The 24,992-nt window shown below is 41.7% G+C and overlaps 1 protein-coding gene across 2 annotated transcripts; it reads left to right on the forward strand.

Annotated features, from left to right (window-relative positions):
* Nucleotides 1–18,971: 18,971 nt before the first annotated feature.
* On the forward strand, nt 18,972–22,987 carry LOC310995845 (uncharacterized protein). Of its 2 annotated transcripts, none has more exons than XM_083985006.1 (4): nt 18,972–19,220; nt 19,899–20,111; nt 20,474–21,710; nt 22,394–22,987. In XM_083985006.1, exons 2-4 carry the CDS (start codon nt 19,973–19,975, stop codon nt 22,578–22,580), a joined length of 1,563 nt encoding a protein of 520 aa, XP_083841132.1. In that variant the 5' UTR covers nt 18,972–19,220; nt 19,899–19,972; the 3' UTR covers nt 22,581–22,987. The 2 variants fall into 2 exon arrangements, with proteins under 2 accessions (XP_083841132.1, XP_083841133.1); XM_083985007.1 differs by having other exon boundaries at nt 22,400–22,987.
* Nucleotides 22,988–24,992: the final 2,005 nt, after the last annotated feature.

Here is a 24,992-nt window from a genome sequence, read left to right on the forward strand (position 1 = left end):
AAGGGAAGGGAAAAGGATTGTGGAAAGAAGGAAGGGGAAAAGGAAGGAAATAAAGATGGAGGGAGGGAATAGATTTGTTCAATGAAGGAAGAAGAAGGGAGGAAGGAGGGAAAGAAGGAAGGGGAAGGAAAGAAAGATGGAGGGATAGGGAACAGATCAGGTCAATTGGTTCAAAAGAGGAAGGAAGAATTAAGGACGAAGCGAGGGAAGGAAGGATTGTGGAAAGAAGGAAGGATGGAGAAATAGAACAGATTGGGTCAATTTGACCCAGAGAACAACAGGAAGATCCTGTATTTATTCAGATTGAGCAAATTCCTTAATATTAATAATAATTATGAGTGCAGCCACAATTTGTGCTGGTTTCATATCAAACGTAGCCTATACTGTATAAATGCTGATTTACAGAAAGGACCAGCAGCCTTTCCTCTGCTGCACGAGGCGTTTGGATGTGATGAGTGTGTTCACAGCAGCAGGCAGGGGGGGGCAGCAGACATTAGGGCTGAGAGCGAGTTGAGCTCAGTGTTTGTTTCATGTCTCTCATCCCCCTCCTTCTCTCTCTCTCTCTGGGAAGGGCTCATTAAATCTGGCTCCTCATCTCTGGCTGATGAATTCTTTATTAAAACAATATGTTCGCCCTGCGCTCCTACAAGGATATCATATAAAAGTTCAATTAACTGGGGCTTGATGATCTCAATGAGATGATCTTTTACAGCTAAAAGCTCCCTCTGCACGGTCCACTGGAGCCTTTCCAGAGAGCACACACACACACACACACACACACATGGAAAAAGAGAAAACAGTGGAGGAACATCCACCAGTGAATAACAAAGGGAAGTCAGACGCTGCATGGGGATTTAGATGTTCAAAGGAGCAGCTTACGCCTCTGGGCCATGTAGGGCCCTCTTGAGTCAGAGAATGAAATCTGTTGTTTAACAAGCCTTTATTGGAATCCACACTTCTACCAAAATGTTGAAGATCAGGGACAAACAGGAGCCCACAGCGGTGGTACATGAGCCAGCGATGAGCACAATCCCAGAGAACTGTTGTCAGTTGAGGCCATATCGCACTGTACGATCCCCATATTGGTATAATAAAAATCCATTGTGTGTGTGTGTTTGTAGTAGAGCAGGGATATGCTGGGCTTCAGGTGGTGGATATAGCAGAGAGCTTCATGGCTCTCTTCTCTTGGCTTCCTACTTTCTGGAGGTTTGTTTCTGTGTGTCTCCTGGGAGCGGCAGTCAGAGACCAGAGGACGCTCCGCTGCAGTGTGTGCCGCTTTGTACTGTAGCACTGAGACCCCAACACACACACACACACACACACACACACTCTGGCTGAGAGATCATCATTTAGTGACATCCAAAACAATTTAGTTTAGTTTTTGATGATTTATTTGCCTTATGAATAAACTGAATCGTCTATAAGCCAAAAAAGAAGAAGAAAAAAAAAATCACTCATATGATTAAAATTCCAACAAGATGAGGAGCCAAAGCCAAGCTAACAGCCAAGCTAACAGGCTAACAGCCAAGCTAACAGGCTATCAGCCAAGCTAACAGGCTAACAGCCAAGCTAACAGGCTAACAGGCCGTAGTTACACACAGGAGGGCTGAGCTAGATGCTAACATGGTGACAACGCCCACATGACGCACAATTATTAATCTTTCTATAAATTCTTTACAGTTAACTCTCAGGTCCATTCTTACAATACAACACACACTGATAAACTTCATCCTCCCTTCTGCCACTATCCCACTTACCAGCAATATCCTGTTTATGATCATATTCAGGATACTGCGTTAACATGCACAGAGAGAAACCTGGTTATTAATCTCCCTGTTTACATGATGAATTCCAGTGAATTCTCTGGGTAGCAAAACCGGGTTTCTCAAAACCGGTCTACAGGTTTCTGAAATCGGGGATGTGATGTTTACATGCCAAAGTCAAAATTACTTTATTTTTCCATTAGGAACCTCATTGCAAAGAACATCAGTGCAGATGCTGACACATAGCCTACACTGACAACAACACTGACAACACCTACATATGTCACACATTAAACTCACATAGGCCTATACAAATGTTGGGTTAAAAACAAGTTAAGAATGTGGCAGGAGTTCACTGTTGAGGAGTTGGATTGAAGTGGGAATGAAACTGGACAACTGCACAAACACAAAAACCTGATCATAACCAGGATACTCAAGTCCATCATGTAAATCCACTGATGGTTAGTTTTCTTTTACTTTGAAACTCTCATCTTCATATAGAAACAATCAGCACGTGAAGATGCTGCTGCAGCTGATAGTGATGTTTAATTTATGGTAAAACAAACTTATTGGACATATCAAAACCTCAAGTAACAAGCATTTTTCCAAAATTAATATTGTGTTGTTGTTGTTGTTGTGTTCACCTGTTGGGAATGTGAACGTCCACCTCCAGAAAAGCGTCGGTTGGACTCTTCCAATAAATCTCCGACCTGTTGAAAGCAGAAATTAATTTATATGAAGAATCTTCGATAAAAGAGTGTTTGTTTTAAGGATTACAGATCACAATAAAGAAAATATCAGACAAGATAATTTGAAATAAGTTTATATATTTTATTTTACAGTGACTGTACAGTGAAATCTGGCCACTTCACTTCATTTAGCTTATTTTATTTAACTTTTTTTTTTGTATTCTCCTTATTCACTTATTGTTAAGTTGTCTGAGAGAGAGAGAGCTATACAAATTCATGTATGTATGCAGCGTACTCGGCCAATAAATCAGATTCTGATTCTGAACTATTAAAGAGACAAACAAATGGACTTAGAAATCTGTGGCGCTGATAGCCTACGTTTAAAATATTTCCCAGAATTCCCTCTGACAGGTCTGAGGAGGAGAAGGGTGTGAACTAACTGACTAAGTCACTGTGAAGTCAGAGCATGTTTTCTCTCACTGCAACTCTTGTTTATTCTTGCAGCTGCTTCCTCCTGATTGGTGGGTTTGGTCTGAGTCGATGACATCATCATCATCATCAGGAGCAGCAGCAGCAGCCGTGGTGAGAAACCCCAGAGCAGCGAGTGTTGTATACAAACACCACAGATCTCCAACCTATAGACTCACCTAATTAGGACTAATATTCAGATATAATCAATATGTGTGTATATTTTTTAAAGGGATATTTCACCCAAAATTCAAATTGCCCTCATTATCTACTCACCCTCATGGGAGAAGTTTCAGAGTCCTCCGTGCCATCTCTGACTTACAGGGGGTCTCGGTATAGCAGTGCATGTCCATATAATGGTTGCAAATGGATACCAACTGTCTTCGTAACAAAAAGACACACCAAAAAACATCCAAATACCTCCATGCTGCTCGTATGTAATGTCAGTCTTGTATTGAAGCCCCGAAATGTGAAACTGTTCCGAAAAAAATTAAATAAGTCTATATTTCAAGCTTGTTTGTAGCAGAAGCTCCTCTTCCTGGTCTGTCCAAATCTCGCGCGATTTGCGCTGGCATCTGTAATCGCACTAACGCCAGCGCAAATGGCGCAATTTGGGTGAACTACCCCTTTAAATTTCAAAGTCGATAGATCAGATGACCAGCTGTGTGTGTGTGTGTGTTTGTGTGTGTGTGTGTGTGTGTGACACCACACCCAGTGGCCTGGTCCTGACCGCCGCAGACAACTGTTTAGATTCCACGGCTGGATCAGTTTTCATGTGTCAGCTCAGTGTGAGGCTGCAGTCAACAGCTGTGTAGCTTAGCTTAGCTTAGCATTCAGACTGGAAACTAGGGCAGCAGCAGCTCCAGCTCCACAGTTCACTACAGGAGGGGACGTGTCCATGTGTTTTCATCTCTACAATAAAGAAAATTAAGCTTTTTCTGCACTTTTGGAACAAATATGTGACCTTTGACCTTCTAAAAGTTCATCACATGTCATGAAATGGGTTAGTGTTTCTTTAAAAATGTGATTTAAAATCTGTGTTGCTAACCCTCCTGTCCTCCATGTGCATTTGTTTCCAATGAAGCCGGTGAGAAATCAATCCATGGAGCGGTGGATAACTTTATTTATCATCTACCATGTTACCATGTGTATATCTGTGTAGTCTTATCTGTCATAAACAAGAGATTACGGGTTACGGGGCGCGTTTGTGTGGCGGTGCCGCAGAGACGAGAGCTGGGACACCGGGTCGGAGGCTCTGATCTTACAAGGTTGGTTTTCAACCAAGAGACGCTAGGTGGAAGGTAAAGAGCCTCCATTCTCCCTGGAACTAGTTACAATTCACTGATTTAACCAGAACTAGGACTCTGGAGCTGGTTATCGTACTTTTCGGACTATTGAGCGCACCAACTAAATTTGAAAAGAAAATAGATTTTGTACATATATAGGCCACACTTGAATATAAGCTGCAGGTTTTCATGTTGTAACATGAGATATTTACACAGAAAAACAGTAGGGAACTATGCAAGTCCGCTCGCTTTTCCGCTGTTTCGGTTACGCTCCTCTCCTCCATGTGCATTTGTTTACAACGAAGCCGGCGAAAAATCAATCAATAGAGCGGTGGATAACGTTACATAACATATACGATGTTACAGCGTGTGTTTGTGTAGTCTTAACCGTCATAAACAAAAGATTACGGGTTACGGAGCGCGTTTGTGTCGCGGTGTGCAGAGACGAGAGCTGGGACACCGGGGTGGGCGAAAAAAGTAGCAGCTTATAGTCCGAAAAGTACGGTAATTAAGGTGCAAATGAAGCAGAGTTAAAGTAAAAATCCTGCATAGTTCCTCTTTAAACTTGTTTCCAGGCGTGAGGAGCGTTCATACCGGTCAATCAAAGCCTCTATTAACACCTGTAATTATGATCACATGGCCTGTTTTCTATATGAATACCTGCGTCATCTGAAAACACATCTATGATCACACCTCAACCTGCTCATTAACAGGGTGGAGCCGCCGACATGGCGCCAATGCCTAACCCTTTGTTTTCCAGAGGTGGAGTCATATGACCTTTAAAAAAAACGTGTTGAATGATGCAGATGCTTTGACTCGTGTGTTGACAGATAAACTCGTTCAGGAGGACACAGTGTGATGATGATGAATGAATGAATATTTATTTTGATAAAAATCAGGGGACAAGACATATTAATAGACACTTGCATGTAAATATGCAGGATTATAGCATCAGCTAATTTCCATCCTTTGTCCCTAGGCAGGTTGATGTTAAAGCGATAGTTCAACATTTTCAGCTCTGAGCAGCTCACGGTTCTGCTCCGCCGTTCTAAAAATAGCTTGCAGCAACAATTAAAGGTACCTACTGCTATGACTATAGGGGTTATGGCAATGGGCCAATTTGCCAAAATGTTGAACTATCCCTTTAACATTGTAATTAATAAGACAGAGATATACAGCAGTAAAAGGGTAAAACAGTACAATAACAATAAGAGCGGCAGGTACAACATGAATCTTGTTGCTCATGTCCACTGAATGTTGCTGATGTAAGACTCCTGCAGGCAGAACAATACTTTAAGATGACAATTTTTTTATTTTATATTCTATAATATGATGTTGTTGTTGTGTTGTGTTGTGTTGAATCCTGACAATAACACATTTTGTATTATATTTATTGATAAAGAGCTGGTGACAGTGGATGAATCTGTTGTTCCTTGTTTTTGTGTGTTTCTCTCTCTCTCTCTCTCTCTCTCTCTGTGTGTGTGTGAGTGACATTGTGCGCTCTCGTCTCTCTCATTAAGCCGTGGACTCGAGTCGTCGTCGTTGTCGTTGCTCTGGGCTTGAATAAAACATTATGAATGGATTTGTGTGTTTTTTTTTTTTTCTTCCATCTGACCCGGTTGTTGTTGTTGGAGCCGCCGGTAGAGTGAAGCTCCTTCTGCTTCACCTCACATTGACTTCTACAAACACACACACACACACACACACACACACACACACACACACACACACACACACACACACACACACACACACACACACACACACACACACACACACACACACACACACACACACACACACACTATGGAGCTTTGTTGTGCAACTGCATATATGTGTGTTTGAGTCTCACCTGGAAAACAAACCCCACCCCCCCGTCCCATTAACCCTGTGTGGGTCGGGGGCCACGGGGCTCCTGCTGGAGGAGCTCAGGGAGCAGCAGAGACAACATTGTTTGAACTACAGTAAAAAAAAAAAAAAAAAATGCAGCTCCCTTCAGCCTCCAGATCAAAGGCAGAGGATTAACCAACAGCCTGCTGTAATGAGACCACAATGACTTGAAATAGCTGGGATGGCTCCGTACACTCCACCACCACCAGCGTCGTTAGGAGACACTGCAGCAGCGAAACACCCTGAGAAACACAACAGTAATCTAGTAATGTGGGTTTTCTCTGGGTGTAAACTCCTCATCGTCGTCGTCTGCTGCTGCTGCTGCTGCAGAACTGGAAACATGGGAGTTCATAATATTATATCAATATTATAAAGCTGCAGCAGCATCAGTATGCAGCACACGGGCACAGAGACACGGTTACTGGCCGGACTCTGTCTGTCCCAATGAAGCCACCTGTCCTCACTTTGATGTAATATTATGTATAGGATCAGACACTGTCAGTGTGTGTGTGTGTGTTCATGTTCCTCCAGTCAGGTGTGTTATTATTACACATTTCACACATTTAAATCTCAACTCAACTCAAAATGTATTTATATAGCACATTTAAAAACAACCTTAGTGCTGCACAACATACATAGAGTCAAGTGCTAGTAGCAAAATAGATAAAAACAATAGGATAGGGCAATAAGAACAATTACTAAGATAAGGTAAAACAAATAAAAGCTATACTAATAAAAGATAAAAAATAACAGGTCAGGGTGTCAGGGTGAGTTGAAGGCCAAATCTTCATCGTGACCGTAATTAAATCAATATTCTTTTTATTATAGAAGCTTTCTGTTTATGTTCATTTGTATGACAGAAAATAGTCTGCAACACCAAAAAAAGAGCTCCAATGCAAAAATAGATTTATTTACATGACGTTTCGAGCGAGCGCACATGTGGCTCTTCCTCAGATGTTACATATGAAAATGAATGGATAGAGAGAGACGCCATTTAAAGCCAAGTCCCATGCTATGATCATGTGATCACACACACACACACACATCATTGTTCATTCATACCGATCACACCAATCAATAGTAGAAACATATAAAAACCTCATAGATAGATAGATAGATGGATACTTTATTAATCCCAGTAGGGAAATTCAGGTGTCTCTCGCTCATCCAGACAATTAAAAACACTTAAAACGCAGACCAGTACATACAATAACATAAAATAAAATAAAATAAATAAACACAAATGAGGCAGTACAGTACACTACACTACAAGTGGAGCTATAGAATAAAATCACAGTATAACTGCATGATAAGAACTATATAAAAGATAAAAGACTGGATGAAGACTGGATAAAAGAGTATAAATAAAATAAAATAGCAACTAATAAAACATATCAATAGACATTATTGCACAGGTTCATCTTACAGTATGTTCTCAAATAGAGATTCAGGCTATACAAACCATCATAATACATAGAGGCGCCTAAATAGGGACCAATGATCCTAAAACACATCAGATCTTCAGGCAGAAGAAGATAGTATTGATATACATGACATGACCCAATGTGTCTGTGTTTGTTATGTTTTATGGGCTACGAGGATGTGCGTGCTTTTTTTTTCACTTCCATTTGCATGACAGACACATGTTTCCTTTTCTTCTTCTTCTTTTTTTTTTTAATAAAAAGAGTCCTATTCAAAATATTAATCTGTTCCTGTTGCAGCAGCGTAACATTGATTCGTTCCACAATCACCACTGATATGAAAACTACGTCCTGTGGGTCACAGGTGACAAACACATCTCATTTTAATAAAGACAGTAAAGACACACAACATATCTATGTGTGTGTGTGTGTGTGTGTGTGTGTGTGTGTGTGTGTGTGTGTGTGTCGTCCTGGATGAAGGACGCTCTCGCTCCTCTTTTTTCTTTCACTCTTCATCAGTGAAGGACTTTTCTTTCTTTTTTTGTCCTCGTCTGTATGTTCGACAGATTGTGAAGCCTCCAACACAACTGACTGATTTTGCTCCATATAAATAAATCAGAGGAGTCGTCTTCAACACAAAACAACGAGCAGCTGCACCGAAACAGGATTTTTCTTTTTTCTTTATATACTTGGTTTCATTTAAACGTGACGCCTTACGAGAAAAATAATGTGGTTATATATTTTTTTTCTCTTTGTTTCAGTAGTGTTATATATTATTATTATTATTTCTGAGCCTCAGGTTGGAGGCGACTGCATCAGACTGACAATGAACTATAAAGGTCAACGTGGAGGTTAAATGATTCTCTACTGTCGTGGTCACATATTCAAATCTTTGTTTTAAATGATCTGACACTTTCAATGTGACAGTAAATAACAGAAAATATATTTCACTGCAGCTGCACAAAGAAGAAAATATTTTATATTTTAAAAAAAATCAAGCTGCTGCTGTGTGTGTGTGTGTGTGTGTGTGAATTACTGCTGACAACATTTAAATATATAACTGTGTGAAAGAGTCAAAACGTCATAATAAACAGACTTATTAATGAGACCTCCCATGATCGGCTTCGTTTCATCATCTTAAAAGTCGTTCATGGCCCAAACTAATGGGTTAATTACCTCATGTTTATTCATGCTGCTTTTTCTACATTTGTATTTGCGAGCAGAGACAATAAAACGCTAATTAACACACACACTGTTAAACAAATATGGAAATTTTTACAGTGTATCTGACATCATATCATAATAATCTGAATGAGCGGTGATGAGAGCAGACGTGCATCATGGGAGTTCATTTATTACTTGGTCTATTCTTTGGTTTTTTTTTTTTTCCTCCTCTCTCCCTGTGCACCAGCGTTGTTAGTATTATCATCATCATCTTCATCATCTCTGGGTCCAACGTGTTAATTTAATTTCATGTTTAAAGCAAATTAATTAATTTGCACTTCACATTCAAGGCTGCTGCTGCTGCTGCTGCTGCTGCTGCTGCTGTATTGTTGCATGAACGCTGTAATTACAGATGGTTGTTGTATTTTTTTTTTGCTGTTTCTCCCCTCGGTGCCCGGCTCCTTATCGCAGAGATGAAGAGGAGAAAGTGACACACAACGCCTCACATGTTCTCCTCGGGGAACACTTATCAAAACAATACGCCGGCCGTCATTCAAACACAGCTCTGCACACTTTGCCACTTTGAAGTCTCCCCGTCCTCTTGTTTTTTTAATCCCCCCCTCCTCCCCTTCGTCTTTTTCTCCCCATGTAATCCCACTGTAACTGCAGGGATTATTCACAATGCAGACCATTTGTTCGTGCAAATACGACGCTTCATCAACAAATAACAATATGTTGAGACTATGAAACTATTGAATAGAGTGTGTCTGTGTGTGTGGAGGTTGGGGGGGGTTCAAGTGCTGGCGTTGCCATGCATCTCTGCCTCTGTGTTGCCAATCCCTGTAAAAAGTTAATGTAAGCAGGATTCACAGAGAGCTGCTGGTGATGAAATTATGGTGTAACTGATACCAATGTGCCATAGTAAGGGGAGAGCATGGCCGCCTGCATCTTTTGAAGGAAGCCTCCTTCCTCCCCATCCCACGATGCACTGCTCTGCGGGAGACAGAGGGGGGGGGTGCTCCTGTATGGTTGTACAGTACAAAAGGACAGACGGAGGGCAATACTGCACAAAAAGCAGGCAATCGTTTTTGCTGCAATACACACACATAGGGAAAAATTAAAGCCCTGCAAGTTCAGGGATTCACTGTGGATTCACTATTGCACACAACGCTGAAATCTGCGGACTGTAAATAAATATATACAGTATATAGCTACGTATAAAGTCAACATCAAACAGAATGTGTTATTTATAGGCCAAGGTCAGCCAGAATCTGAGTTTCAACATGTGGTAAAGAAATAAAAACACTGAGGTTTAACTATAATTGGGTTGATCCTCAACTTATGTTTCCAGGAAACACTTCTCATATTAGGCTATTGTCTGACTTTTTTTTTACTGTATTTATAAATAAAAAATTTAAATGACTAATTATTTAGGGATGGGAATTAATACGAATTTAGCAATTCCGATTCCATTATCGATATTGCTTATTGATTCGATTCCTTATCAATTCTCTTATCAATTCTCATTGGGTGAGGGAATAAAAGAGAAATAGGTTTGTTTGCACTATAACATTAAAAAAGTAGACAGGACCGACCTGCCTGTAGTTATAAATAAAAAAAATTAAATTCCAAAAAAAAAAGTATAATTGGGTTGATATCCTTATCTTTTTTATGAATGAACCCCTTCTGAAGATGTGAGAGTTTACAGCTCAGACATGTTTAATTAATTAATTATTGCAGGGGCATTGCTACATACATTTACCGCCACAACTTTTCCTGATCTCCGCAACCTTTTTCCGAATTATAAAAAAAAAATTCATGCCGCCTAACTAAAGAGGTGCATCGTGCATAATGGGAAAAACTGCACCGCCTGCAAAACACAGCAAGACGAGCAGTGTAAACAATGGGGCTGTGTGAGCTCTGAGGGGGAGGCCTGTAGAAAAGCCACCGCGGCTGCAGGGATGCCAAGAAACATGTTATTGAGAGAGAGAGAGAGAGATGGAGAGAGAGAGGGGTGAGTCGGTGTTGCCTATTACTATAGCAACAGGAAGACCTGGCTGCTTCAATCAGCCAGCCGGTGTGTCGGGGGAGGCCGCGCCGCCACGGCGAGCCGCCATGGTTTTACTAATGAGGGCAGCGGGACACGCTGGGTGTCAACAGCCTGTCCGACCTCCACACGTCCTACCGACCTGTCAGGGTGTGTGACGGGACGTGAGCCCCGAGGTCAGGTGTGTGTGTGTGTGTGTGTGTGTGTGTGACAAGTGAGAGAGAGAAAGAGGATAAACACACCTGATTATAGAGGAAGCGATTTAACAGACTGGTTAGTGGAGCTATCGGACACATTTCACTCACTAACAGCAGTTTTTGTTGCCTCCACTGTCAATAAACTCCGACTCCATCGTCTGTCTCTCTCAGCCCGTCTACACCGGGCATTTACATTTCAAATTCTTTATTTTGCAAAAAGGACAGTGCACATTAATCAACATTTCTGAATAGAAAGGGTGGCAACCGCCATTCCGACATCTGCCTCTAATTGTCTAAATGGCAACACTTAATTTTCCATCAAACGTCCCATCATTCTGACAATTTTTGCCTCCTATGGTCGGAATGGCGGTATTTTTTTCTTTTTTGAAACATCCTGCCTTTCCGACAATTCCTTTTAATAGCGTATTTTTTTCCCCAAAACATTTTGCACTGGTTGGGTTTAGGCAATGAAGAAAGGAGTTCTTGAAGTTTAGTAGAAATACCAGGTAGAGGCTGGACAGGCAGACTATTTTACGCACAACCATGTGGGTATTCCTCTATCAGCATGTCTTAAAGAAGAGAGTCACTTGTTGAGTAACGCACATTTCCTTGAAAGCCTTGTCAGAATGGTGGGATGTTCGGAGCATGTAACTGAATAGAAAGTAAATGTGCCCAAATTAGCTGAGGGTTAGTTTTCATCGGCAGTCCTTTCCCCAGATGGAAGTAGGCTGCAGCCTCGGACAACCACCTCTGCAACTACAGTAGCTACACCCACATGTTCGAGCCGATATCGAACTCACACGTGCATTTAGTGCAGTGACAGACTGGCCATAGGCAACGTGGGCAAATGCTGCAACGGCTGCGTGATGATGCGGCCGCTTGGCACAGAGCGTAGTGTCAACACAGCAGCGACATGCAGATTTACAACTTCGTAGCGTTCTAGGCAAGTTACGCCAAACTGTCTGAGTGAATTTTGGTACAGTAACAAGATGTAAATAAACAAACATGGCGAACCGTATGGAGTTTGAGCTTCTTCATCATTTCAATCACTAAAGGTGCCTGCTAATTGGCTCATTTGAGCAAAACAGAGGAGGGGAAACGGCGCATTAGGTAACAATCTTACGTTATTTGTGTTTTTTGAAACATGTTTTGTATTGATTAAAGCACTGAAAACAAGCTAACGCCAGAGCTGCTGCCAATAATGCATTAATATTAGCAGATAAATAACGTTAGAGCGATAGCTTGCTATAATAACTTTGTTTAGAGGGCTGTGTGACGTTAGAGGTCGGAACTGGGAGTAGCTACATCGATCTGGTATAAGTTCATGGGTGGGAAATTACAGGTTTGACTGCTGTTCCAGTTCACTTTCATGGGTAACAGGTCGGAAAAACACGAGTTACAGGTTGCCTGGAACGCACCATTATATCCAAATTGTATCCAGATTGTATTCAATTCAATCTGGATAATTTGACCAGAAAGCATTGACACCTGGCATTAATATGCGTCTCCAGTGTCCACATTAAGATCTGATTGAGATCCATTCACATATTTGCAGGGGTAAATTAAAAAAAGGAAAAAGAAAATAAATAGTATAAGTATTTCCACCTGCTTAGTCGTATGCGGATCCAGGACGCATTACTGTTTACACTGGTGTTCAGTGTGGTCAAGCACTATCTGATTGTAATCTGATTACTGAAAACGCATGTTAAAGGGATAGTTCACCCTAGAATGATATTTCGCTCATTATCTACTCACCCTCATGTTGACTAAGGGCTGGAAGAATTTTCAGAGTCCACCGTCCCTTCTCTGAGTTACAGGGGGTCTTGGCGTAGCAGTGCATTTCAATGCAACGGTTGCAAAGGGACACCAGAGCTCTTCGTAAAAAAACACACACAAAAAAACATCCAAATACCTCCATGATGCTCGTATGTAATGTCCGTCTTGTGCTGAAGCCCCAAATTGCGTAATTGTCCCGAAAAAAATTAAATAAGTCCACATTCCAAGCATGTTTGTAGCATTAGCTCCTAGTGTCTGTTGTCCGGCTCTTCCGCTGCCAGCGCGCATGCGCAAGGTTCGCACTGAGACCGACTTGCTTCCTTGTTTACCCCGGCGAAGGACTAGAAGCAGTCCGTAATAGCCTGCCTTGCACCGGGACAACACTTTTTCGTGCAATTTTGGCCTCTTAAAACATATTTTAGCCATGGCTGAAGATTTTGATGTCGAGGACGAGCTGCATTTCTTTGGAAGGAAGCGAGTCTCAGTCGGTCTCAGTATCAGTGCGAACCTTGCGCATGCGCGCTGGCAGCGGAAGAGCCGGACAACAGACACTAGGAGCTAATGCTACAAACATGCTTGGAATGTGGACTTATTTAATTTTTTTCGGGACAATTACGCAATTTGGGGCTTCAGCACAAGACGGACATTACATACGAGCATCATGGAGGTATTTGGATGTTTTTTTGTGTGTGTTTTTTTACGAAGAGCTCTGGTGTCCCTTTGCAACCGTTGCATTGAAATGCACTGCTACGCCAAGACCCCCTGTAACTCAGAGAAGGGACGGTGGACTCTGAAAATTCTTCCAGCCCTTAGTCAACATGAGGGTGAGTAGATAATGAGCGAAATATCATTCTAGGGTGAACTATCCCTTTAATGCCAGGTGTAAACGGGTTATCTGTCTCTGTGGAGGATTTGGGGATCGATCAGCATCAGAGATCAAAGAGCCAGAGGCGACAGTCGTCTATAAACATCCATGTGTTGTGTGTTGTGTTGTGTATAGTTGATTCACAACTCTTTACATCTTTCATTACATCACTGCAGCTACAGTCGACCCATCACTCTGTATTCATTAAACCTCGTCACTAAATAATGAAAGATCCTGTGTGTTTGATTGAATATTAACGATGTTGTTTTGACAGTGATGAGAGAAGACGCAGGTGGAGCTGAACTGAAACTAATGTTGTGTGTAGTTTATTTTACTTCACCACTGTCGTTCATGAAGTCCTTTTATTTCTGCTGCCGACAGGAGGAGGATGAAGGTGCGTTAGATAAAAACATCCTCCTAAATGGGTGGGCTGTGAGAAAAAATCCACACAGCGAAGCATCATGATATTTTGCATTGATAATTTGTCCATTTTAAGGCCCTTTCACACCGGGGACGTGACGAATAAAAGACACGAAATTGCAATATATTAGGCAGTGCATCAAAACTATTCACACCAGCGACGATGCAAATATCTTGCAATTTCGTGTCATTTATTTTTTATTCCCTCATATATTCAACACCTGCTGTGCCACTGTCATCTTGTTACCAACTTTACTATAGCAACAGCAGCTCACTGACTGATCAATATCTGATCACTGTCCTTCATTTCAGCATTTTGGACAACTTGTCTTTGTAAAGTTTGTGTCTCTTGTCAAACAAGACAGGGTGGTGAACATAGACTGTAAATAAAAATAGATGGTGAGAAGGTGGTGAGAGACACAGACTGTTTACGTTGTTGTCATGGTGTTTTGACGTACCTCCTTTTCATGCTACATCATTGGTTGATGCATATCATGCGTTTATTCGCCGGACGAAAGCTCAGAAAAATCGACCTCACCAGCGTTTGAAAAAAAATATGTTAAAGATCGTTTAGTGTCAAATGTTCAGAAGAGATGTAGCTAGCCTGACAAGCCAGGCTATATCATTAACATGTATAGTCTGGCAACGACCGGTAGACCTCGGCTCAATCCAGGGGGCGGGATGAAGGCTGTCTTTCAAACTGCCTCTGCACGCAATAGGGTAGCGCTACGACCAATCAGAGCAAAGAGCAGGATGACGTTAGCCTGACAAGCCAATTAAAATGTATGTCGTCATAGCGTTAAGCCTGCCCAACGACTCAGATAGAGCGCTGTGATTGGTGAACACAAACGGTGTTCGAGACTCAAAAAGTTCCTATGGCTCGTTTCTAGACCCACCTACGGAGCAAATATATTTGCTGCCGCTAGGGTGCGTCTAGATTTCTAGGCTAGAAGAGATGTGTCTTATGAAAAAATGAGTCCAATATTAACTTCAGTGAATCTGGAGCGAAAGAATCGACCATAATCTGAGCTCAGTAGACTCAGGACCTGCTGCTGCTGCTGGTCTCCTAAAGGGGGCGGGGTCACGGTCTGCTGGTCTCCTAAAGGGGGTGGAGTCACGGTCTGCTGGTCTCCTAAAGGGGGCGGAGCCATGAAGAAACCCACAGGACACAGATACAGGAATCTGACTCATAGGCCGCGTTCAGACTGCCAGCCAAAATCTGATGTTTGCAAAACGGATCGAAACCACCTCCGGGAGGACACTTGCTAAAAACAGTGTGGACAGTCAGCCCTAAAAATTGGATATGAGAAGGAATCAGATTTGAATCAGATTTGCCTGCAGTCTGAACACGGCCATAGTGGAGCGTGTTGGTTTCTTTTTTCTTTTTTTTTAAGTATATTTTTTTGGCTTTTTTATAGCACATAGTGAGATAGACAGGAAAGGGGGAGGCAGAGAGAGGGGGAATGACATGCAGGAAAGGTCTGCCCGACTACATGGGGCGGCCGCCTTAACCACTGTGCCACACACCGCCCCGAGCGTGTTGGTTTCTAAACCGTCTTTGCCAATACCGATTCAGATGCTTCTGCTGTGTACCGAGTATTGATACCGACACCTATGATTTATAAAACAAAATCATTTATATAACATGTTAATATATATACTACAAGGCATGCATGGATATGATTATTGTTGTTGTAAGGCCTGGTTCAGGAGAAACCCTTTGTAAAACATGAATGAACACAGCTAAAGAAAGACACACTTAACTTTATTTTATCATCTACTTTGACAGTCAGACACAACTGAAAAAGAACAAATATGAATCTGGGAATAAATAACAATCAAGTGCAGTCACAGTGTGTGTTTCCACGGATACAGTGATTTTTGCATTCACACACATTTTCACTTTTTCACTCTGGTCCAAACACTGCACCACTGGCAGAGTATCATGTTTAAATGAAGACGAGCGGTATGTCATGTTTACATGAGTCCCGATTGTAAAAATTAAACTCTGAGAAGTACGTAGGCCTAACACTAAACTTTAACAACAGAGGCACACATACGCAGGTTATCTGTAGCGCTGGTCATTTAGTTTTATATAGTTTGTACTTCCTACTCTCTGTAAATAATAGAAACTTTAAGTACAGCTGCCCAGCTAACTACAGGAGCCTTTTAAGCTCAAACTTGTGGTTTACAAGTATTGTATAAGTTGAGGTCCGGCTGCATTCACATCACAAACGGACAGCACCAAAGTTTGACTGTAGACGCACCAACACCAGGCCTTCAGGGCGGCACACCGTCAGTTCAGTGCAACAGTTTTAAAGCAACATTGCAAAGTTTATTGGCCTTAAAATAATGTTTCCAGACTCATTGAAAAATGGTAAATAGGATGAATGGTGCTGCCGCTGCAGCCTGAGCCGTGTTGCGTCGGCTGAAACTGCACTATGTAACTTCCCTGCGCGGGTCCGACTGTTTTTATTTGATTTACCCGACAGTGATAGGCTCCCCTCCTTGGGTAGAACTTTTAATTGCCTGTGTATCCCTACGTTCCTTTTGGGGGAATCCCTTGTTTTCTTATAAAATGGCCGAGTCCCTCCTAAACTCTTCCTCTTTCTTTTTACTCTGTAGGAGAGGTGAGTTTGTTTGGGTTTTTTTGTTCCGGGTTCTTTTAGGTTTTATTTGGCCTTCATTGAATGTCTTGAATTATATAAATGCATTCATCTGATGTTTATCCTGGTAGGGGCTCGGGTGGTGTATATTGTTTTATTATTATATATATATATATTTTATGTTTCTGTGTTCAGCTCTCGGCCTAAACTCCTCTAGCTCTCCTTCCTCTCTCTTTTCACTCTGTGGCAGAGGGGCTCAGTGGTGTCCAGGAGGATTCAATTCAATTCAATTTAATTTATTTAAAAGGGACAATGTACAGTTAAAACATAAATGTTGCCATTTGATGCACTATACCAGATTATAGCTTTAAGCTAATTTGCATCTGTAGTCCCTTGGCAGGATATAGCCTATTGTTATATTATTTTATGTCATCTTTGTCAGAATAAAGACGCATTAAGACAGCAGCACAACGCAGAGGTTCCATACCGGTTACACTAATACACATGGTATCGGATCGTCACTGATACCGATGCCGACACTTTCAGCAGTATGAGGCTTTTCTGATACTGACGGACTAAGAAATGTATCTTATCTTAAAACAGATGTTAACAAAGTTTTCATTTGGAGACATCATTTGCAGTTGAAAAAAGCTGATAAACTGCAATATATGGAGATAATATCATATCTCATGGCCTCTGATGACTCCACCACCTGTTAAAGGCTCAACTTTTATTCAGATAGCTCAATAACATCCATCTGAAGTTCAGACTGAAGTTAATCTACTAGTTTATAATGCACCATACATGTACCTTCACATGTAGCGTTGCATGTTTCTTCCCTATTTAGTCTTTTTTTTAAATATTTATTTGTTATTATATTTGTGCACGTTAAACCATCAACCCATCATTTTCATTTATCTTGCACTACACCCCATGTCAGCTTCTTTGCAGGTGTAATGTGGTTCTGCTTTTGGTTCTGGTTCTGACCGGTGGTTCCACATTAAAACTACCACACTCACATAAACAATAATAACACATACACACACGCACTAATCTGCTCTTTCTACCATGTCCTCTCTGATGCACTGTGGGAATAATAAAGAACTTACCAGTGTTTTTTTGTTTTGTTTTAAACCATCTTCTCCACCTGCACACATCTACGTCTCAATTGATCTCCTCTTACAGCTATAAAACTTCACTCACTCTTTGCACGAAGCAATAAATTGGATTTTTTTACACTTAAAAAAACTTAACACACACACATGTATATATGTTTCATGATGCAGCTCATCTATAATGCACTAACTGTAGGCCTATATGTCTGTATGTGAAATATTAACAGTGTGAAGTGTTCAACTTTATCCACAACAGAAAGAAGAAAAAAAGTTTGATGAAGCAGCTTCTCAGTGGAGTAAAACACTCAGGATATTTGTGAATTAAATCCTCATAAAGCACTAAACTACTTCACAGTGTGATGATGATGGAGTCAACACAAGCCGGACTGAGACGTGCTAAGTGTTAAGTGGCTGTTTGTCTCAGGTTTGATGCTCCCAGCTGCAGGAGGCCGTGGTTCGGCTGTCAGGCTCGGTCCCAGGTCGGTACTAATGTGTAATGATTAGCAATCAGTGTCAGACTGATAGCAGGCCAATAGAAATAGAAAAGTTCCCCCAGATAAACCAATGGTGTGGCCACATTGTTACAGCGCTCAGCGAATCCCCAGCGGATCTGATGCAACAGGGCTGCAACTAAAGTTACACCTTCGAACTGCAACACCGTGTCCTTCCGCTACGGCGCACAGAAAACTAGTGCCGGCTCCTTTCACCGTGGGCTGAGCGCTTCCCCTGCTCTGTCTGTGTGGTTTAACCCTGTTTATTGTTTTAGAGCCACATTAACAGGAAGATTATGGACTTTAAACACTATTATATCAGAGGAAGGAGAGGAGTTTGACATGTTTTTGTCACTTTTTTCCAGTGGGGAACTACTTTATTAAAAAAAAAAAAAAAAAGACCCAGCACCACTCATTTACAGTATGGTAAATTATATTTGTGCAGCATTTAAAGACAGATGAAGTGTTTTAAAAAGCATAGAGAGATTTTATTTTTTATTATTATTATTGTTTAGCATTTTTATAGCAGATTATACATTTTTACTATTAAACATGGTAAATCTGAATGTGTTAAATAAAAATACTGTAAATGTTATACTGTAAATTAAAGCTGTGTGTGTTAGGTGGGTGTGTGCTGCTCTCTCTCTCTCTCTCTTTCTCGCTTTCTCATACACACACACTCCGTGGCCTCTGGATAATGGGAAAGTCCCCAGGTTCATGACGTAACGGCCGGGTGAACCGCTGTAAGCCGCGGAGTAATCTCGTCTCCTGTGATCAGGTCCCGGGCACTAGGAGTTGCAGAAGTAGCGGATTTAAAAACTTTCTGTCTGCAAGTCTTTTCGCCGAAATAGCACTTCATACAACAGTCTGTGTGTGTGTGTGACTTCCAAAAGGGAGGAATAAATACAAAAACACACACACAACATGGCTTTTTAAACCTGTGACCGTCTTCTCCTTCACCGTAAAGCTCCGTGTGCTTTGCTCCTGCAACGCACTTTACAAGACTATTCAGAAACTATGGGGTGAGTACAACAGTTTTCTGTCTTTGAAAGGAACAGGAGGAAAAGTTCATGGAGGATTTAACAAACAAACCGGAGCGGACATTTATTATAACTGAACGATATCTGTTCATTCAGATATTTATTAACTCTATTTACAGCTTTGTTTTTTTTTAACAGAAGAGACGCTGAACTGTTTTTTTTTTTCATTACTGTCTTAAAGTGGCCATATTAAAGTTACTTTTTCATGTTTTAATATAGAATTGATATGTTTTCATTATTCATTTTTAAGTTTCTACAACTTTAAATATGTAGAATAACTTTATCATGTGTGTTAAAGTTTAATTATGTTAAAGTATTTATTTCTATTTATGCAATGTTTGTTATTTATAAAGGTGTCTGCTCACTGTTTTTGCTTTATATTATTATTACTGGTTGTGGTGTAACTGTTCACAGTGTAAGGTGACAGGTGAATGGAAAATTAAGATTTTTTTTTTTTTTAATATTAACTTAATTAACCTTTGAGTAAATTTGTTTTTTGTTGTTATTTTTAAATATTAATGATGAATTTAACAATGATTTGTGGAAAAAAAACACAATAGGTGAATATTTAGCGATTAGATATTGAATTATGGGGTTTTAAAGGGTTAAATAAAAAAATTTGTGACATTTGTTTATTTCTCTTAATTTTTCCACCCACAGGTCTTCTACAACTCTTTCATCCACCCAGTGCACGGTTTGTGCTTTTGAACAATTCGATCGGAGCAGACGACACAATGGCGGCATCGATCCTTCGCAGGAAAATTCCCCCCATTTCCACGGGCGAGCTCGGCGCTCCCCTTCTCCAACAGGCTAGCCCCAGCCAATCACGGGCCGGGACGGGGGCGGAGCCTGTGGAGAGGCAGCACTTAATTGGTGAGTTTTGCCAAGACGCTTTTTTATTTTTCCACATCCCGAGGTCGGAGCCGCAGTGCAGCACGGGGCTAATGTCGTACAGTGAGTACAGCTAAGTGGATATTTATCGAATGCAGACGATGCTGTTCAATCATTTTCAGATGATCGGTTAGTTGTTCACTTGGATGTTTTTTTTCTTCTTTTGGATGTATTTGCTTTGCTTTTAACTTAAGCTTTTATCCCCTCAACCTTCCGTGATTTAAGAATTTTTTGCCTGATTTTCAAAATTTTTATTTCATTGATTCAATACAAAGAGCTGAATGAAAAAAAAAAAAAAAGGATTGTTTTATTCACTATATGGTTATTATTTTTGATTTTTATAGGTGATGGTCACTCAGATTGGATGACGGAAAAAGTTGATTTGTCTTCATTTGTGTCGACGACCGAGTCTTCTCCGAGCTCTTCCCTTCCACCCTCACCATTAGAACAAGATGTCAAGGTGCCCTCGGATCTGGAGGTCATGACCTCTCTGCTGCAGGAGGAGCTGGCTCAGCTGGAGGACTACTTCCGCTCCGAGTCCACATCCACGACAAGCAAGTTGGAGAAATCCTCAAAATGTGACAAGGGAGCTCAAGCCATGGGCTCCCAGTCTTACTACCAGTTACCCTACGGCTCGTACGGGTCCGGCCAATCGGAAGCCAGCCCCGTGGTTGTTACCTTGGCAACAGGGGAGTTGGACCTGGCCAGCTTCTGCGGCGGTCCCATCGGCAGAACCAAAATCGCCCGACCGGCTCCGTACAACTACCACCACCGCTACCACCACCACCACCACAACCACAACAACAACGGGCGAAGGATCATCGGCGAGGCCGTGAAAGTCGGCGAGGACGTGGGGCTGGACTCGTGGGGCTCCAGGGGAAGTTACTCAGGAAGCACAGAGCTGTCTGTGAACCACTACTCCACACTGAAGACGGTGAGCAAGAACAGCCTGGGCGGCGTGAAGAAGGTGAGAGAATGTGCTTTATCGTTGAAGGAAGAGGAGAGTTATTGTTTCTCGGAAGGAATGTTTTGCAGCGAAGAGATTGCGCGAGGTTTTTGTCTGGGCGGCTCGTACGAGAGCCACCACAAGTCGAGAGAGGGACAGTTGATGCACAACGTGAAGGTCAATGTAAGTTACGACAGCACGGGGCTCGATGTTTTGCACTGCAGCAGCAAAGATGGAGGACTTTCTGGAAGTATCCCCCCAGAGACAATGGTGGCCGCCGGCGGCGACGGCTACTTCCACCAGTCGATGGCCAGCACAGAGCCTTACCATAGCTTTATAGGTGACCTAGATCAGCCGCAGTCACAAGCACAGGCTGTGGAGCCCCAACACGGCCACTACCTCTATCCAGAATGCCTTGCAGACCAAAGCTACGAATGTCTGTCCAGAGGGGAGAGCGGCGAGGGGGGGCCGCTGATGGGCGCCCCCATCCACCGCCCCACCCAGAGGCTAAAGGATGAACACTGCTCCATCATCAAGCCGTCGCTGGTGATGGGCGCCCCGTCTCTGGAGCACACTGGTGGCACTGGAGAGAGGAAGCAGAAGAAGAGAGACCAGAACAAAACTGCTGCTCACAGGTAAAAACACTTTGACTTTTGCTCATGAAAAAAAATACATCCCCCACCCTTCCTTCATAAATGGCATGAAAATGGTTTGTTAGAATAAAAAAGTAGAGTAAAGTTATTTTGCAGTTTGGTCATCAGTCGTCATATTGTTGCTTTTTCTGACCTCATCCATCCATTGGTGATCCATTTTTTTGCTTGACCCTTTAACATGGCTGGACTGTTACATAAACAACCACCCCAGTGCTTTAAATGTCCTACAGTGTAGGAGGGAAATGGAAAGTCCCTCACTGTCTGCCAGATTCAGCCCCACCTAACCACCGTTTCTATAAGTCTGTGTTTTTTTTTGTTTGTCTTTTTTGTCTGCGTGTGCATGAAGTGTCATATGTCCGAAAATCTGTGTAAAATGTGATAAATATATATATATAAAGCTCAGAGAAGGAAGTGTGAAAATGTGAGAAATTGATCCGTCACGACAGAATAAACAACTCGTCACGTTATCTCAGGGGGAATCTGAGCTGAGTGAGTAAAATCCTGTCGACGTAGCTCAAAGGTCACGTTTCGCTTGACTCATTAATAAAGATGCAAGGCAGCAAAAAACCTGTAAAAACCAAAACCAAAACTGAATGCAGTTCTCTCTCCACCCCTCCTCCCCCCCTCCCCCTCCCCCCTCCCCCCTCCCCCATCCATCATTGCAGGTACAGGCTGCGTAAGAGGGCGGAGCTGGACTCTCTGGAGGAGGAGCTGCACGGCCTCGAGGGGCAGAACCGGGAGCTTCGTGACAAGGCGGAGTCGGTGGAACGAGAAATCCAGTACGTCAAAGACTTACTGATCGAGGTCTACAAGGCTCGCAGTCAGCGACTCAAACAGGATGGCAGTGCCTAAAGGAAAAAAAAAGAGAAAGAAATTGATTGAAAAACAAAAACAAGACAACGCCCACGCTGACCTCACCTCCAAAATTCACCCCCAAACCCCCCCACTCCGACTGACCAACCAACCAGCAGCAGCAAGAGGGAAAAAATCCACGTCAAAGAGCACCAACTGGTTTTTGTCTCACGAAAAATGAAAAGTGGTAGTTGCATGATTTTCGTAGTTCTTTTCTAACAAAAAAAACACATGTAAAAAACAAAACAAAAACGAAAGAAAAGTATCAGCTTCGAGAGGAAGAGGATGGCGAAAAACAAAAAACACACCTTTCCTACGACACACGACAAACAAAAAAAGGAAGACGGAGAAGGAGAAGGAGACTAAAACTATTAAAGCCTTAGTGAGGCGGCTTCCAGAGGAGATGCTGAACTTGTCCGTGACCACTGTGATCCCGAACTGCACTCACAGCCTTGTTGTGACCATGTGACGACTGAGTTTTTTTTTTTTTTTTTTTGGCGCTTGCAACAACAACAAAGACAATTATCGATCGTTTACCAAAAAAAAAAAAAAAAAAAAAAGCTCTTTGAAATTAGTAGTAGTGGTTGAATTTTTTTTTTTGCTTGTGGTTTTTTGTGACACACAATTTTGGGGGCAGATCCATATTATGAAATGAATATTTTTATTTTATATTTTATTTTTTACTTAATAATAACGTTCATTTATCTTTTTTGTTTGTTTGTTTGCTTTTTTTTTTTTTTTTTTTGCTTAAGAACAATCAATCAATCAATCATTCAATCAAAAACGTGAATAAAAGGGATTGCTGGAAAAAAAAGTGTGTAAACATGCTCTACAAATATTCATTATCAGAAACATTTTAGAGATTTGTATTGCTAAAAATGTTGAGTATTTACACTTCTTTACCCGTTTGAATTACCCCCTCCCCTCCCCCTAACCCCCCCCCCAACCAATGCATGTTTGATTTTGGAAAAAAAAGCATGTGCGAGTGTTATTTGAAGGCAATATTCTGTTAACTGCATGGCTTCCAAATCTCCACCGCGTCGATTTAATCTGAGTTGACTCTGCTCATCAAGCTGGCGACATTTCTCTGAGTTTCTCCCCCCTTTCTTTCTCTCTTTCTATGTCTTTCTCTCTATCTTTCTATTTCTCTCTCTCTATCTTTGCCGGTGTGTGATCCATGCTCAGGTCTTTTGGTTTTCAGCTCTGAGAGACACAGAAACATTCACTGGCTTTTTTTCCTTTATCTCTCTTCTCTCTCACTTGTCTCGGCTGTATTTTGCGAACAAACAATCACCTGTTGACGCGACAAATAAAAATTGTTGTCGGGTAAAAAAAAATGGTACGACTTCATGGGGATAAAAAAAAGAAGAAAGAAATTCTTGTCTTTTCACATCACAATTGAATTGATCGACTTGATGTATCTGAAATTCAGGTTCTTTTAATAGTTCAATGTCAATGTCAGGAAATTATACATCAGGTAAAAAAAAAAGAAAAAAGAATTCAAATAAAAAATTGCAGCCAAATAAAATAAAACACAAGTTATGTAGTATCATTCATCTCTGGCCTTGTGGACTTGTTCTTCACTGCACGCTCACGTTCATTATTGTGTTGCCCATTTAAAAACACACACTGAATGAGAATGGGAAGACGGTGATGGGATTAAGAGATAGATAAAGAGAGAGGTGTAGAATAAGCCCCTCCCTGCCCCTCTAACCGCTGGTCCCTGCCCTGTTTTTTTTTCTTTTTTTTTGGGCTGCAATGCGGTCCAAGAGTCCGAGTGGTTTCCCAGGATTCACCACTGGACGGCGGCGGGCTGTGACTGACACCTGCCCATCCCACCACAACCACAACAAGAAGAAGAAAAAGAGGCTTGGTTTCGGTCCGAACAGCCTCCTTCCTGTTTGGAGATTAACTCAGAAACAGAAACACACTCCTCCTGTGCACTCTTGGTGTTTTTTTCTTCTTTTTTTTCTGTGCTTTGTTCCTGCTCGATGATTGATCCGCGGGGCGAAGAGTGGAGCGAATATCAAGCTCCGGCAGTCAACAGACAAGACATAAATTGCCTATCTCATCTCCCAGCTTGGCTTGTGAAAGGGTGTGTGTGAATGCATGTATACGTGCAAGAAGAGTATGTGTGTGTGTGTGTGAGAGAGAGAGTGAGAGAGTGTGTGTGTGAAATCTCTTGGTATCTCTCCTAGCAGTCGTAGGCCTTTCAAGTGCATGAGGCAATATCACACAATACTTGCACAAGGAGGAGAAGAAGAAGAAGAAGAGATACAAGTGAACTATCAGAATAAAAAAAAAAAACTACTGGGTTGACAGAGAATGCCATTAAATCTGTTGATTCAGTTTTTCTTTCTGTTTTTTCGTTGTTTGTTTGATACTGAGATGAAATGTCGAAAAACGGATTGT

The sequence above is a fragment of the Trachurus trachurus genome (genome assembly GCF_905171665.1).
Source record: "Trachurus trachurus genome assembly, chromosome: 13".
Taxonomy (NCBI): Eukaryota; Metazoa; Chordata; class Actinopteri; order Carangiformes; family Carangidae; genus Trachurus; species Trachurus trachurus.

Bases quoted from the DNA above. Each gene is read 5' to 3' on its own strand.
- LOC310995845 (XM_083985006.1), top strand. From the start codon at position 19,973: ATGGCGGCATCGATCCTTCGCAGGAAAATTCCCCCCATTTCCACGGGC. The intron at 20,112-20,473 runs GTGAGTTTTGCC...TGATTTTTATAG, and splicing joins GGAGAGGCAGCACTTAATTG to GTGATGGTCACTCAGATTGG. The intron at 21,711-22,393 runs GTAAAAACACTT...CCATCATTGCAG, and splicing joins AACAAAACTGCTGCTCACAG to GTACAGGCTGCGTAAGAGGG.